The sequence below is a fragment of the Azolla caroliniana genome, unplaced genomic scaffold (genome assembly GCF_043228905.1).
Source record: "Azolla caroliniana isolate FFs.n. ecotype wild unplaced genomic scaffold, voAzoCaro1.0.p SCAF_7, whole genome shotgun sequence".
NCBI classification, from domain to species: Eukaryota; Viridiplantae; Streptophyta; class Polypodiopsida; order Salviniales; family Salviniaceae; genus Azolla; species Azolla caroliniana.
Genome location: NW_028230442.1, coordinates 649,233 through 666,652, shown reverse-complemented (window position 1 = coordinate 666,652; position 17,420 = coordinate 649,233). Strand labels below are relative to the sequence as shown.

Here is a 17,420-nt window from a genome sequence, read left to right as displayed (position 1 = left end):
CGACTGCGGAGAGTCGGATGGTGTAGGCCCGGTATGAACCGGATGAGGAGTACCCGACTACGGAGAGTCGGATGGAGCCCATCGAGGCTACACTTGTAAATAGCCGAAAAGTCATATTAGTATAAATATGACTTAGGGCAAACTTATAGTTTTTTTTGGGTGTGTGTAGTTGTCGTTTTGTGATTATCCTTCGTTGTTGGTGCAAGAAGAGATCAGAGCGCGTAACTGTACAGAGAGAGAGAGAGAGAGAGAGAGAGAGAGAGAGAGAGAGAGAGGGAGAGAGAGAGAGACGAGGTCGTAGCCTCTGTTGTAACCGCCGCCTGTGGCGAAGATCTGAGAGCACGAGGTCGTCGCCTCAGTGATCTCACTGTTGTATATTTCTGCATAGTGACAGTTTGCAGCTTGTGGGCTGCCGTGGTTTTTTCCCCTATTTTGGGGTTTTCCACGTATACCTCCTGTGTACCATTTCTCCTCCTTTGTGTCGCGTTTCATTACCTATTTTTTCTGTGTGTGGAAAGAATCTCGGTTGTGGCCGAGCGTCGGACATAAAGAACGCCGAGTTCTCAACAAGTGGTATCAGAGCGAAATCGACACAGAAAATGGACGAATCGTTTGGCGGCATGTAGCTCACCGGCTCCAACTATTCAGTGTGGAAGTCGAAGATGAGGGACATGCTCGTGGTTAAAGACCTCTGGCTGCCGGTTCAGTTCGGGGACAAGAGACCGGACAAAATCGACGCCGCGATATGGGAGGTGATGCACATGAAGACAACGGCGTACATACGGTGCTTCATCGACATGAGCCTGTACAACAACTTCAATGAAGAGAGCAAGGCTCATGAGCTCTGGGAGAAGATCGGCATGATGTTCCAGAACAAAAATGCTGTCAATCAGGCGTCGGTATTCCGGAAGCTTGTAAGACTCCGGTACCAAGATGGCTCCAGCATGGCGGAGCATATGAATGCCTTCCAGGGGCTGATTCACCAGGCAACGTCATTGGAAGTACCTCTTGCCGATGAGGTCCTAGCGCTACTCCTGCTCGGTTCCCTCCCGGATAGCTGGGAGACGTTGGTTGTTACTTTGGGCAACGCCGGGCCGGAAGGAAAACGGTTATCCCTAGCAAGAGTAAAGTCGAGCTTGCTAGATGAGGAGGCTCGTCGGAAAGACAAAGATACGAGCTCCGACTCCAAAGCGCTCCTTACCGAATCGGAACGCGGAAGACATAGAAATCGTAGTCCCCAGAACCGGGAGAAGTCGGGGACACGATCAAAGTCAAGGGGGAGGCCTACTTGCTTCTATTGCGGCAAGCCGGGACACTTCCAAAAGAACTGTCGGCATTTCCGTAAAGACAAGGAAACCGACGGTACCGATTCGAAGCAAACCCCGAACCGGAACGGTACAAACCGGAACGGTAAAGACCGGAGGGGGCCGGACCGAAAGGGAACGATGGCAATTGCGGCAAGTGAAGAGGAGTTGATGCTCATCACCGAGGAGAGTGAGATAAACCATGCCGGCGATGAGATGACCTGGGTGGTAGATTCCGGAGCGTCGTTCCACCTTACCCCGGACCGGAAATGCTTCTCATCCTACTCAGCCGGTGATCACGGCTGTGTCCGGATGGGGAATGAAGGAACATGCCGAATTGTCGGCATAGGAGACGTGTGGCTGACAACACCAACCGGATGCAAGTTGTTGTTGAAAGATGTCCGACACGTTCCGGAAGTTCGTCTGAACCTGATATCAGCCGGTCGGCTAGATGATGAAGGCTACACGGGTAGCATCCGGAACGGTGTCATGAAGTTCAGCAAAGGGAGCCTGATTGTGGCTCGGGCCCGGAAGGTAAACACACTGTACCTGATGAATGCCCGGTTATGTCCGGAAGAAGTGAACGTGGCTTCCGACACTGCCGGTGAGCTGTGGCACAAGAGGCTATGTCACATGAGTGAGAAGGGGATGAAGAGGCTTGCAGACGACAACCTCATCCCAGTGAAGAACGTGCATTTAGAGAAGTGCACTGATTGTCTGGCCGGTAAGCAGAACCGGACCTCCTTCCGACCAAGGCCACCGATGAGACGTAATGCACCACTGGAGTTGGTGCATACGGATGTTTGTCAAGTAGACACGAAGTCACATGCCGGAGCGCAGTACTTCGTGACGTTCATAGATGACCACAGCCGGAAGCTGTGGGCCACACCGCTGAAGACGAAGGATCAGGTGTTATCCGTCTTCAAAGAGCTCCACGCGAGAGTGGAAAGAGAAACCGGCCGGAAGCTGAAGGCGGTTCGAGCAGATAACGGAGGTGAGTACTGGGGGCAGTTCGAGGAGTACTGCCGCTCGAAGGGAATCCGGCTCGAATTTACCGTGCCGAAGACGCCGGAACAAAACGGACTGGCCGAGAGGATGAACCGGACCATAATGGAGAGGGTCCGGAGTATGCTAGCGCATGCAAAGCTACCCAAGAAGTTTTGGGCTGAGGCACTGTCGACGGCGACATATGTGATAAACAGATCACCCTCAGTACCCCTGGACGGAGACACGCCACAGAGAGTATGGACCGGTAAGGAAGTGTCCTACCGGCATCTAAGGGTGTTCGGGTGTCTCGCGTACGTGCATGTAGCAAAGGACCGGAGAGGAAAGCTAGATCCAAAGACCCGGCCATGCATATTCCTCGGTTACGGTGACGATGAGTTCGGCTACCGAGTGTGGGACCCGGTCGACAAGAAGATATTCCGGAGTCGAGATATTATCTTCATGGAGGACAAGACGCTCGCCGACTGGGAGTCGGAGAAGAAGATAGTGAACTCCGAGTCGACCGGTAAGGATAGACTCTACAATGAGCAGACCCAACCGGCAAGAGACCGGTTAGCACTCGAGGAACCAGCCGGTTTCGGTGAGGATACCGAACCGGCAGAAGAAGAAGTAGAGGAAGCTGAGACCGGAACCGGTCAAGATCCCAAATCGGATTCGGATGAAGAGCAAATGGAGGAACCGATTACCGAAGCCCGAAGGCGTAGATACCCTCTCAGAGAGAGAAGGGCGCCCCGGAGATTTCCGGATGCAGAGCATGTCCTGCTAACCGATGAGGGGGAGCCGGAAAGCTTCGAAGAAGCGAAGGAAGACACCCACAGCCGAAAATGGTTAAGTGCCATGCAGGATGAGATGGATTCCCTGCATGAGAACCATACGTACGAATTGGTGGAGCTGCCGAAAGAAAAGCGGGCACTCCGAAACAAGTGGGTGTTCAAGTTGAAACCGGGAGATGCCGGCAACCCCCCGAGATACAAAGCCAGGATTGTGGTGAAGGGGTTCCAGCAGAAGAAGGGCGTGGACTTCGACGAAATATTCGCCCCGGTAGTAAAGATGACCTCCATCCGGTCGGTGCTAAGTATAGCAGCAAGCATGGATCTCGAGGTAGAGCAGCTGGACGTGAAGACGGCATTCCTCCACGGCGACCTTGAAGAGGAAATCTACATGCAGCAACCGGAAGGATTTGTGGAGAAAGGGAAGGAGCACCTGGTATGCCGGTTGAAGAAGAGCCTGTACGGACTGAAGCAGGCTCCCCGGCAATGGTATCGGAAGTTCGACTCCTTCATGACCGATCAAGGGTACCACAAGACGCAGGCCGATCACTGCGTGTTTGTGAAGAAGTTCGAAGGAGGGGACTTCCTGATACTCCTCCTGTACGTGGATGACATGCTGATCGTCGGACGAGACAAAGGCAAAATACGGATGCTGAAGAAGGCTCTCAACTGGACCTTCTCAATGAAAGACCTGGGTCCGGCAAGACAGATGTTGGGGATGCACATCATTCGGGACCGGTCAGTGAAGCAACTATGGCTGTCACAGGAGAAGTATGTGACAAAGGTGCTTCACCGGTTCAACATGTCAGACGCAAAACCGGTCGGATCGACACTTCCGGCAAACTGCAAGTTGTCCGGCAAGCAAAGCCCGAAGACAAAGGGAGAGAAGGCAGATATGATGAAGATTCCATATGCCTCTGCCGTCGGGAGCTTGATGTACGCAATGGTTTGTACCCGACCGGACATTGGATACGCAGTCGGAGTGGTGAGCCGGTTTATGAGCAATCCCGGCAAGGAGCATTGGAACGCGGTCAAATGGATACTCTGGTATTTGAAGGGCACTTCAAATATGTGTCTCCGATTCGGCACCGGAAAACCTCAACTGGACGGTTTCACCGATTCGGACATGTCGGCTGATGTGGATACCAGCCGGTCTACATCCGGGTATGTGATGACATATGCAGGGGGAGCTGTCTCGTGGCAGTCGAGGCTGCAGAAGACGGTTGCATTGTCAACCACAGAGGCGGAGTACATGGCGGCTGTGGAAGCCGGCAAGGAAATATTATGGATGAAGGACTTCATCGGGGAGCTCGGTATCCGGCAAGAGGAATACCGACTCTACTGCGACAGTCAAAGTGCCATCCACCTTGCTAAGAATGCGGCCTACCATTCCCGGACGAAGCATATCCAGCGGAGGTATCATTGGACCCGGGAAAGGGTAGATGACCAGGAGTTCGCATTGTCGAAGATCCACACGGCCGAGAACGGGTCAGATATGCTGACCAAAGTGCTGACACCCGACAAGCTGGACGCATGCCGGAAGAGGATCGGGCTGGAAAGACTCCCTATGCCGGAGTGAAGGGGGAGTTTGTTGGAAGACAGGTCCCTCCGGATGAGGAGTACCCGACTGCGGAGAGTCGGATGGAGCCCATCGAGGCTACACTTGTAAATAGCCGAAAAGTCATATTAGTATAAATATGACTTAGGGCAAACTTATAGTTTTTTTTGGGTGTGTGTAGTTGTTGTTTTGTGATTATCCTTCGTTGTTGGTGCAAGAAGAGATCAGAGCGCGTAACTGTACAGAGAGAGAGAGAGACGAGGTCGTAGCCTCTGTTGTAACCACCGCCTGTGGCGAAGATCTGACAGCACGAGGTCGTCGCCTCAGTGATCTCACTGTTGTATATTTCTGCATAGTGACAGTTTGCAGCTTGTGGGCTGCCGTGGTTTTTTCCCCTATTTTGGGGTTTTCCACGTATACCTCCTGTGTACCATTTCTCCTCCTTTGTGTCGCGTTTCATTACCTGTTTTTTCTGTGTGTGGAAAGAATCTCGGTTGTGGCCGAGCGTCGGACATAAAGAACGTCGAGTTCTCAACAGTATCCACCTTGCAAAGAACCCCGTGTTCCACGCCCGGACCAAGCACATTGAGGTGCATTACCATTTTGTCCACGAGCGGGTCCTTTCAAGAGAAGTCGAATTGGTGCATGTTTCGACTGATCGGGAGATTGCTGACATCTTCACAAAACCTCTTAGCCTTGACAAGTTACGACATTTCTCGGGTGCGCTTGGGTTGCGTCACCTCGACACGCTGAACTTGAGGGGGAGAAGGGAAGACAAATAGGAACAAGAGCGTGAAAGGAGCGAAGGTAAGCATCACGGCAGAAGTGACCGAGATGCGGAGTCGAATGGAGAATTTGACTTCGAACCGGCTGAAGAAGCCGAAGACAGAAGCAAGGACCGTAAGCATAAGGAAGAGCCGAGGATAGCCAAATCAGGGGGAGATATAGCCAAGAAGGGCGTAAAGGCCAAGACCAAGACGTGGTCTGATGTAGTCAAAGGCCTAAAGACTAAAGACGAATTGGAGACAGCCAATTCAAATCAAAGCAGAATTGAATCGGAAGTGTTCGATTCAATCGGAATGTTCGATTTGGATACGCCGAATCAACTGAAGGCCATGCGGAGAAAAGGGCGGCGAAGGACACCGCGACACCGCGACAACAAGGGAGTTGAGTAGGGCCAAATGGGCAGACAAGCCGACCAAAAGGGTCGAGGTGCGCGGAATCGAAAGGGAGGAGCGCGAGCGAGGCGTGAAGCCAAAAGGAACCGGAGCGTAGATCTAGTGAAGCAAGAGGAACCTCAAGTTGAGCTTGAGGGGGAGTGTTGAGTGACAAGCTCAACATTGGGTGCGTAATATGGCGCATAACCCAGTGCGTAGACTGGACGCGTAAGTTAGTACGCACAACCTGGCCGTATCGGTGCGTAAACCGAAAGGCCGTTAGAGAGATATTCCTCGTAAGGAATAATTTTGGGAGTGAGTGTAGTGGCTCATTTATGAGCTTCAAGTACTGTCAATACTTGTGTCATCCTGATTGTCAGGGCTTGTATATAAGGTGCTCACTGAGCACAAAGTATGTACACACACAGAACAGAGTGTCATTTTTTGAATCTAAGTTTTCTATTGTCTACTCTCTCTCTCTGTCTCTCCATCTCCATATTTTCCTTTTCTATGTTTTACCGAACTGTCTTATTCCTCTGAACTGTGTACTCTGTGTTTACGCACATGCTTCCGCACAACGTATTCTTTTACAAGCACACAACACGCTCTCACTAAAGTGATTGCCCTAAGTCATACTTATAGTTATATGGACTTAGGGCTATTTACAAATATAGCCTCAATGGGCTTATTGAAGACATATTTACAAATCTGTCTTCTCTTCCGGTTCTCACCGGGTCCTCTTTAATCATCACTGAATCCCATCCGGAGAGACCGATTTTCCCAACAGATGCATGAGAAGTACATGTCGAATTTCTATTGGGCCGAAGTGGCATCCACGGCCGTCTATCTTATGAACCGGTGCACCACTAATGGAGTGCATGAGCTAACTCCATAAGAGCTCCTCATCAGAAGGAAGCCGATCCTGTTGCACCTCAAGGTGTTCGGAAGCATTGTGAATGTACACATCCCAAATGAACAACGACAGAAGCTCGACGCGAAGTTAGAGGAATGTATCCTCATAGGATACTCATCCGAGAAGAAGGCATAAAAGTGCTATAACCCCTTGACTCGAAAAGTTCAAGTAAGTCGAGACATCGTTTTTTATGAGTCCGCATCTTGGTATGCACCAGAGACAGCTTCGAGTCCAACTCCGCTCGACCCGGAATACACCGAACAAGGTGTAGAAGACGAAGATCGACTTATGCGCATGTTCAAAGGAAGTCCAATTACAACAAAGTGAAGTGGACCACCCGAGCCTTCACACGACCCAAGCACATTGCGGCCAAGTCCAAGCACAAACAAAGGCAAAGGTAAGATGCCCTAATACGAAGTCGACCACCCCGACGACAGTGATTCGGATGTGTCGGCTCCCTCACTAGACAGTGAGTTTGGTGTACCCATCATGCGGACACCCGGAGTAAAGAAGGCGCTCACATCGGTGAGCGAAAAACCTCGACGCTCATCTAGAGCAAAGAACCATGTCACTCAGCTCGGCTACAACAAGTACATGGCCCATCACTATGCCTTCACGATGAAGGTAGCAGTCGAACAAGAGCCCGAGAGCTCTACAAAAGTGGCTCGTAACCCACGATGGGTAGGAGCATTCAGCCTTCATCCACACACTACAAGCCTTTGTCACTAAGCCTTTGTCACTGGCTTGAGGGGGAGGAACCGAGATTGCCTCGGAAAGGCCGAAGACCGGACAGAAGTACACGAAGCCGATGAAAGCCAAAGCGGATCTCAGACGCCTCACACTTGAGCTTGAGGGGGCGTGTTGAGAGATCAAGCTCAACTTAGTTTAGTAAGTTAGTCAACCATATAACTTCGTAGTTACCTAGATAGAATCTAGTTAGAAGTGTTGACTATAACGCCTTAAATAGGACCTTGTACTTAAGTGGGATATTCTCGATCCTCCATTCCTAAGTACATTTAAAATAGGACATACACCTTAGTACCTATATTCTACTCACACATGTGCACCTTTGCACATGAGATGTATATATACCTCATTGTGGGTATTTTTGTATTTGATGATGCTTTTTAATATAGTTAATCATCCCCCATCTTGTCTCGTGTTCATAAGTGTTAACTTCCTCTCTCTCTCTTCCTCTCACACACATATCACTTAATCTTCCACTTATCAACTAATCACATAATTAGGTACTAATTAACCCTTAATTAATCACCTAATTCTTAACAGTACATAAGACCTAGTTCATGTGCATTCATCCACACCCTTGTTCACACGCATCTGATGGACCTTTCTCCTAGTGATCAGACTCCTCCACGACAACCTGTGTGTGTGTGTGTGTGTGTGTGTGTGTGTGTGTGTTGGCATAAAGTTTGTAACTAAGTAAGTGGGTAAGTGAGTGTGTGGAAATGGATTATGGGAGTTTATGTGTAAATTTTGGTGAGTGGGGTAGGAAATGGGTATACGATATTTTCTTGTAGGAAATGAGGGGTATTTGGGGAAAGTAAATTTCCCCTCCCTTTTTAATTCCCTTGGGGTAGGCCGTCTCTCTCTGTAGGGCATGTTCTTAAGTAAAACGAAATCTGGGAAATATATGGAAATGAGTGTGAAGAGAGAGGTTGGAAAGGTATATGGGAAGGGGGGAGCAAACACTCAAGGCGGTGAGCCTAGGTTCGGATTTCCGCGGCTACATCGGACATTGTCATCGAGTGACAACTACAACGGTGGCATCGGACATTGTCATCGGACATTGTCATCGAGTGACAACTACAACGGTGGCAATAGGTATTGTGACTAAATGAATGCCCAATTCAAGTGAACCTTTGGGTAATTAAATAACCCAAAGGTTTTCCTCTTTCTTTTATTTTCTTTCTTTTTGCCAAAATTACTTTTTTTTCTCCTGCATAATTCCGTTGGTTGAAGCACTAGTGTTGCCCAATTGGTTGGGCACTAGATTTCCCAGAATCTGGGTTGGATTCCCATCATTTGTTAGATTCTTTTTCCATGTAACTTCCTCTCCAAAATTCCAATTCATGTACATGTACCATAGAAATAATAAAGATGGATTTGGATGGGATCATACAAAAATTTGGAAAGTCAACTTAAGATACCCAACGTAGTCACACAAGCTAAGGGGTTGTTAAGTTACAACTTTATTCAAGGAGATGATTTTGTATTAAAATCCATGACACATTGGTGAAGGTTATAAGTGATTACGGTTATGGGTGTCTTTTAAAATCTCTACAAATGCATATATGTATTTTGTGCATATGTTCATAATCATTAATTCTTTGCAAGAGATGTAAGCAACACCAAGTTTGTTTGCATTGGAGGGAAAGCATTTTGTATGTTTAAAGTTTAAAAATATGACTAGGTTGGGTTTAGTTATAGTGCGAGATGGCATATTGGAAGTTCATAGTAGATTGATGTCTTTCCAAATTGTAAGGATGAGGTTTCAAATCCCTAGAAGTTATCAAAGTGTTCGAGATAAGTAATAACAAATGTCAATTTTACCATGCCCAAGTCAAGTCAAGCGGATTCTTGATTTGAAGGATGCAAGAGGATGGTAAATATAAGGATTAATGTTGACTGTAACATCATTAATAAACACACAGAGATTATGGATATAGTGTCAAATGTATAGGATTTTCAAAGGTCTGATTATATTGGCATGACATGGTCAAAAGATGGTGGCGCTCACATCTTTTTAAAGAAAAGGTATATATATATTTGGTAACCTAGAGGGGTGAGGGAGGACCCAATCCCTCCCCGCAAGGGAGTTAAGAAGAGGAAACTGATAGCAGAGGCGGTTGACAGGATTCAGGTGGGGGATGTGAGAGGAGATACATGGTTCGGTCTCTTTGATGAGGCTGGAATGATTCATTTGTTGAAGGGCATGAGCGGATTTGGAGGGGCTACATTATTTGGGGAGAGCCAGAGTAGTGGCACCTGGCACTCGATCGAACTGGTGGAGCAGGCTGGCAACAACTAGAAGACACACACTAACGAAGGTGGAACCCCATTGGAAGTTGTGTGTCTATGGTAATCTGCCCCTCGCTGAACTAGAATGGGACCCATAGGATTTCAAGTGGACGAGGTTTGCAGCCACTCTGACGACATGGTCACTACCCGCTTACACTTTTGTTAGAAATGGAGGAACACACCGATGGTGACACAATGAGGAAACAACTCAAGGTGGAACTATCAGCCCCCATGTTGGTTGTTTCCTACTCACCTCCCACCCTCCATCCATTGCAGGCAAAGGATCGGGCTCGCGTTGGCCGACAATGATTGCCACTAGTTTATAGCTCTAGATACCTACTTACATTAATTGGTTTTTTGTCTATTGCAAATGCTTTCAAAAGGAGAAACATAGTTGATGGATTTTGTTTTTGTTATAGAGTTGTCATTGAACATAGTTGGCACCAATTTTCATTGTATCCGATGGCAATATATTTGAAAGCTTATAAATGCATCATGGTTTCTTTGGATGGAGGGAGTTTCTAAAAGATCATTTATATGGGTCTTTGCACTAGTGGGTTTAGGAGTATTAACACCTCATTTTCATCTTGTGTTTGGTAGCAATGAATTAACAATAAAATTTAATAATAAAATCCAAAAAGGATACGACATTAGTATTAAGAAACGCCCTAAGGCTATACATAAAAGATGAATAAAATTAAAAATTTCAACATGAACAACAAAATTATATTTGATAATGAGTTATATTTTGTGCCAAGATTGGGAAAGCATGTCCCTTACTCAGTTAAGGCTAACTAACCAAGTGGGATTCAAATCGCAATAAACACTTTTAGATGCAAAAACCAATAATGTTTTGAGGTGGCCACTGGCTTGTTCCTTAGGACTCTCCTAAATTGTCCAAACACATAAAGGCACCTAATCTGTAAGCATCTAACAATGTTCTTTGTCTACATAGTATTTGTGCCTATATGATCACACTTTTCTCACTATGTTTCCTTATGCTAAATTTGTGTGTCCTAGAACTAGAGAATGTTAACATAATACATGAGCATATACTTAAGGAGACGACTTAACCTGTATACAAGTTTTAGCTTGTGAGTACTAGAATTTTAAAATCAGTTCTAATTATTCTAGAATGGAAATACAACCTTGTGTGTGTGAGCGCACATTGAAAGGGACTTCTCTTGGCTCACCAACTACAAATGTTCGAGAAGATCACACGCGATTTTGTTTACTAGCAAGGGAATTGTTCTTAACATAACATCACCTTTTCCCGCATGCAAGGATCCTTAGAAGTATTTGTGATCTCTCTCAAATCAATACATACATTATTTATTCGGCCTAATCAAGTAAACATTTGGCATTATTCATAAGGGAAATGAATGTGATATTTATTAGGGAAAAATCCTATTTCATGTGGGATTTCATCTCCATTATGGACCATGGTAGGCATGTTTATCTTTATTTGATAAAATAAAAGTAAGTAGTAGCGCTCATGACAATTTGACTCCAAGAGAAATCAGTTTTAACAATGTATCAACTTAGCTCATTCTTTTGCTCAACGCTTGAGTGGCGTGAAGTAATGTAATGTCTTATGGGCTGAGATGGCATCCTTCACAAAATCACAAACTGTTTGAAGGACGACCTTTCTTGTTCCAAGTGATACCACTTCCTTTTGAATGTGCAAGAATTTGAATTCAAAAGGAGGTGCTCGAATGTGATGTTTGGACATGGGAGTTAGAATAAAAGAGACACGAGTCATTATCATCCAACGTCTTATGTCAAAATACATATATAAAAGGATCTACGCATGCCTTTGAATTTTAAATTTTGATGCTCGTTCAAGTTTAAATTACGCATAATTACAATTTAAAGGGGATCTTCAAATGAAAAGAACCTAATGTATTAAAATCATCGAATAATCACAATGTGGGCTAAAAGGTATTGCAAAGGTTCAACATAATCTTGGCACGAGTTGACAATTTGCAACACTATGGCCCTACCCTTTTGAAACAGTGTAATAATTCATACTACATACGTGTAAAGTATGAAGTTTGCTTGGCCTCGTCGAAGAAGCTCCTCAAAAGAAGGATAAGAAAAGTTTTTGGATAACTTTAGCTTTAAGGACACATAAGAAAGAGAAGGATACACACACACACACACACACACACACATGAATGGTCTCTTTGATACCCATCCAATAAAATCATTCTAATGGCTGAATTTTGCTTGAAATAGAGTCCACAAGCAATTCATTTCATCATGATCATGCGATCAATGCATGCTCTATTTCTATTGGTTCATTCGTGAAACACGTATCAATTGGGTTTAGGTATGGGAAGGATATTCATCTTATCATGGTATATAAGTTGTGTCGACACATCTTTGCGATTTTTTGGCTCTTTCTTAAATGAATAACAAGCAGTTAGTTGATCAATAGATAAGATCCTTGTTTATTGGTGGCCCATTCTAAGAACATACAGATAAACTAGGCCTTTGTCTTCATTCTTTCATTCTCGTTTCGTCAGCATAGAGGCTCAATATCCATGGATTGGCCCATTCGGAATCAAATAGTGATCAATAAAATTCATCACATCATACACTGTATCAAGACACGTTTGCAAAGGGAACTTAGGGCCAACAGTGTTGAGGGTGGTTAAATCGACCGAATGAACATGTATATGCTACAAATAGCAGATGATCGATAGGTCTCCGTCCATTGTCCAACAAAGGCTCCCAAAGATGCCAGCCTGAGGGGGGTCTCGACCAATTCGAGGGAGCATCATCTTATTATTAGAGAATTGGTTGAGAGGACTCAGTGGAATAATTCATTGGGAGAATGAATGTATAAATGGCATTATCACCATATCCTGCCTATTTTATCTTTTCTTTCTTTCTTTTAACTTTAGTACTTATAGCCTTTTAGGCCTTAGGCCTACTCTCCCAATGTTTTCTCCCAATAATTTGAATTATTGTTCTTAGTATTTCCATTTTTAGCCTGAACAGAGATTGTGATATATATGCTCCCATTCAGTCTTTGTCTTCTTCTTCTTCCTCCTCTTCAAATTTAATAAAATTCCAACAAATTCTCTGCACCCACCACCACCAAAAAAAGAAATCAGATAATCCCTACCCCTTATCTCTGATTTGGGTTCCTGATTTTCTTTGCAAATTTCTCTCTCTGTCTGTATATGTTTTCATTTATTTATTACCGATCAGTTATCACAAATCTTTCACTTGCGATGAGTTGAGCTCTGCTTCCGATTCTCCGCATCCATATCTCACCGCTTCTCTTGAAGTAGCCTGCTGATAAAAGGCTCTGTTTTGAAGCTATGGTTTTTAGGGATTCTTGGTCTTTTCTCTCCTATGCAGGGGCCCCGTGGCTTTGCTGTGTTTTCTCATGTTTCTAAATTTCGCTCTTCTTCCGTTTTGGATTTGTGGGTATTTTCTCGGTCTTTGTCTCTGATCTTAGGGTTTCTGATTCCTTTCTCTGCTAATCAGGTTTTTTGAATCTCTGCACTTGTTTTTAGGGTTTATGAGTCCTTTTCCCTGATCCTTTGTGGTTTCTGTGGGAGCTTCAAATCTTGCATAAATAATCAACGTTTCTTTTTGCTTTGTTTATGGTTTTTGGTGTGTAGGAGTAATTTTCTCTGGTTTTTAGGGTTTCAGTTTGGTAGCTTACATGGGATTAAGCTCATGTAAACAATTCTCGTTTTAAATGGTTTACGTCGTAAAGATGCAAAGCTTTCTAAGCTTCAAGATGTTATCAGCTCATTAAGCGATCTCAGGAAGAAATGCTTCTTGAAGAAGAAGAAGAAGAAGAAGACGGAAGAAGAAACAAGAAACAAGAAGCTATGGCTTGCGTAAAGCAACTTTCTCGCAGTTCTTCATCACTCACTCGCTGCCCTACTCTCAAATCAGGGATTGATATATTGGCAAGTCTTGAAGAAGGTCTCCATAGCCATATATCTTCAGAAAATCCTATCCCTAATGCTAATTTCAGCTGTCCTCGCCAAACCCAAATCTATGAAGAAGAAAACCCTAAACCTACCAGCCCGCGCTATAGCCATATCCCTACAGAGAACTCTAAATCTAACAGTTTTCACCACTCTGAAGAAAAGATTAACTATACATCTAGCAGTCACCGTGTTGTCTTACCTACAGAAAACCTTAGCCTCAGTCCCAATAGCCAAAACTTTGAAGAGAATTTGAATTCCAACCATAGCCATATATCTGAAGAAATTCCTTCTGCAGTCCTCCATCATAGCCATATCTCTCAAGAAAATCCTAATCCTGACCATCACCATAGCCAAATATGTCTACGAAGCCCCAATTACAACAGTCAGCATAACCGTAGCTATGCTCCTCAAGTTCATGACTACAACAAACGCTCCAAGCTTCGGTTTTTGTTACCTCCTCTGGTTGTGATAATTTTTCCATGTCTATACTTGTATTCAAGGATAACCATACCACCTTATCATCGCCATAGCCATAGCTATAACTATAACACGGAGGATCTCCTTCACACAGAAGACATACCTTCAGACTACATTGCTCTACTCTTTTTCTTCAGTGCAATTCTCATCTCAATGAGAATAGCTTTTCCTCACCTCAACTTACTCTACAAATTCAGAGCGCTGCTCAGCCATAGCAGAGCTTGCTTGGCTTTCTCATGCTTAAAGTCATTTCATACACTTCTTCCGCTCAACATGAATTTCTATGGAAAAAGCTATTTTACGAAAGGAACCAGAGTTAGGTGGACTATCGGATCTACGGAAGCTAAAGAAAGCTCTCTAAAGAAACAGAGAAATAAAACAGGGGTAAGAGTAGAAGTATATAGCAATGGTGATGTATACCAAGGAGAGTATCATCATGGAAGATATTGTGGTAGTGGAGTATATTGTTTCTATATGAGTGGAAGCTATGAAGGTGATTGGATAGATGGAAAATATGATGGACACGGTGTAGAGACATGGTCTCTTGGGAGTCAATATTGTGGACAATATAAGAGTGGTTTGAGAGATGGATATGGCATGTATAAGTTTTATACAGGTGATATTTATTGTGGAGAATGGTCGCACGGACAAAGCCATGGCAGAGGTGTCCAAATGTGCTCCAATGGAAGCCGATATGTTGGCGAATTCAAGTGGGGGGTGAAGCATGGCATCGGTTACTATCATTTCAGGTAAGTGTTAATTAATCATGCTTTACAAATTTCATTAGAATTTTCAAATTAATGATAAAGTTAAAACCCATGTTATCCAGTAATCATTCATTAGAGGCCAAATTAAGGATAGATATGTGTGGGTGAATTCAATGGGGTGTGAAGCATAACATCCATTACTATCATTTAAGGTGAGTGTTCATGAACGGCGCTCTGATCATTCATTAGGATTCAAGTGAAAGATAGAAAAAAGATCCAATTTGTGCATTACTCATCCATTAGAGATCACATGAAATGGTATATGTGGGTGAGTTCATGTGGGATGTGAAGCATGGCATTTGCTACTATCATTTTCAGGTAGGTAAGGCCTAGGTAATTGTGTATTAATTATGTTTGGCATGTCAAATTAATGATGCAGATAAGACGCAAACTGTGCATTCATTGTGTTTAGTGGTCAAATTAAAGATAGAGATAAGACCCCAAGTTGTGCTAACTTGTTGCGTTAGGAATCACATCTAGGTGAGAAGAAGTCCAAAGCTACACAGTGATTGTGGGCTAGAGGTCAAACTAAGGACATACATGGGATCCATTTTGGGCCTTAATCATACGCTTGGGAAGTTTAGAGATAAGTGGAGTGTGAAGCATGCTATCAACATCTATCTTTTTAGGTAGGCAATTGTTATGTGCCAGTGCATTAATAATTCATTTGAGGTCACAATAGGATAGAGGTTAGGCAGGTTAGGCAGCCCCTCACCTAAGGTAATGCTATGAGCATATCTTGTTATGACACTGGAACTTGAGGTAAATGGGTATATTGAATAGCATGTGACCTGTTATTATCATTTCTGGTTACTGTCAAAGTGGATGCTAGAGAAAGTCCATTTGAGATCAAATTAGTGCTGGAGATGAGACCCAAAGACTTTGTCGAATTCCATAGTATTATATCAGTTGATCAGAGTCTTATTTGAAGAAGTGCGTGGCAGGAATGGTGATACCTATGCAGGAGAGTATTTTGCAGACAAGATGCATGGCTATGGTGTGTATCGATTTGTTAATGGTCATCGATATGAAGGTGCATGGCATGAAGGTAAAAGGCAAGGATTAGGAATGTACACTTTCCGTAATGGAGAAATCCAAGCCGGACATTGGCATGCTGGGATGCTTCAAACCCCAAGCACTCAAAGTTATGAGCCTCGTGCAACCATGGCTATTAACCATTCAAAAGTTTTACATGTTGTACAGGTATATATGATTAAAATCGAAATTCTTAGGGTTTTTAATGTGACACTTCAATTTTTAATCATTCATGAGTTTGAGTTCTGAATATGAAGACATTCGAGGAACCATAAGGTTTTCTTTCATGAAGTGGATATTATTGTTGCATGTGTCAAAGAGGGTGATTACAAGCAGTGTCAAAACATATTTTGCTTGTTTGTATAGGAGGCTAGGGATGCAGCATCAAAGGCTCACAAGTTGCCACGTGTCAATGAGAGAGTGAATAAGGCTGTCGCTGATGCAAATCGGTCTGCCATTGCTGCAAAGATTGCGGCCTCAAAGGCTGTCCAAAACAAGATGTCCTATTCTCTTTAAATATCGAAAATGTATGGTAGTGGGGAGGCATTGTTACTTTACAAACAATGGCTCTTATATTATGGAACACCAGTTATGTGAGACAAATAAGGCTATGTATGTTATCCAACAAGGTTACTTGTGCATTGCAAAGCAATGTCAAGTCTTCGCCAACAAATCATGCATCGCAAAGCAACTTCAAGCCTCTTTGAAGACTTTGCCAACAAATGAATGATAGACAATAGCTAGTTGGCTAAGTAGTCAATTACCACTCTATTTGGAGTTTGGAATGACTTTTATGGTATATTATTGAAGGCAGTGCTATTGAATAGCCGGAATATTGATACCTGTCAAAAATATGGGTTGTAGAGATGTATATACCCATGTTGATGTTTGTGGTTACATCTTGTTTCGGAAGCTTGTATATAAGCTTTTCTGTAGATGTTATGTATACACACAACCTTCGACAGTACAAATGAGCCGACTCTTCTACAGTTTCGGAAATTGTATATATGAAAGCACCACCTCAGAAGTGAGCTATGTAGTAGCTCCGGAGGGTTGAGTCCTGTAGCATTATGTTTTTGTTACTATTGTAGAACTCTGTTTTTACTTACACTTGTGAGAAAGGGATTATCCAAGTGTTATTGTGTTCTCATGGCAAAATTCCGTTGCAATTGCTGAAATTTCTAGAATTCTTGCGTTTCTATAATGTTTGTGTTCCAATGATATCAGACTTTTGGCGTTGAATCTGATAGTTGTACCCAACTTTCTGGTAATTGATCAACTCGTAATGTACAGTAAATGCACTCTTTGGAATGCCAAATACCTCCCATATTGTTGTAGCAATGTTTCTTTACTGGTAGCGGGAAAGTTTCCTTGTGGTTCATGTTATAAATGAGCATGTTGAAATCATTAATTAAAAGTCAAATACGATCATAACT

The 17,420-nt window shown here is 43.9% G+C and overlaps 1 protein-coding gene across 1 annotated transcript; it reads left to right on the top strand.

The window, feature by feature from the left end:
- Positions 1-12,824: 12,824 nt before the first annotated feature.
- On the top strand, positions 12,825-17,115 carry LOC147861425 (uncharacterized). The gene is made up of 3 exons (XM_087322847.1): positions 12,825-14,931; positions 15,894-16,152; positions 16,351-17,115. The coding sequence occupies exons 1-3, from the start codon at positions 13,541-13,543 to the stop codon at positions 16,498-16,500; spliced, it is 1,800 nt and encodes a 599-aa protein (XP_087178973.1). The 5' UTR covers positions 12,825-13,540; the 3' UTR covers positions 16,501-17,115.
- Positions 17,116-17,420: the final 305 nt, after the last annotated feature.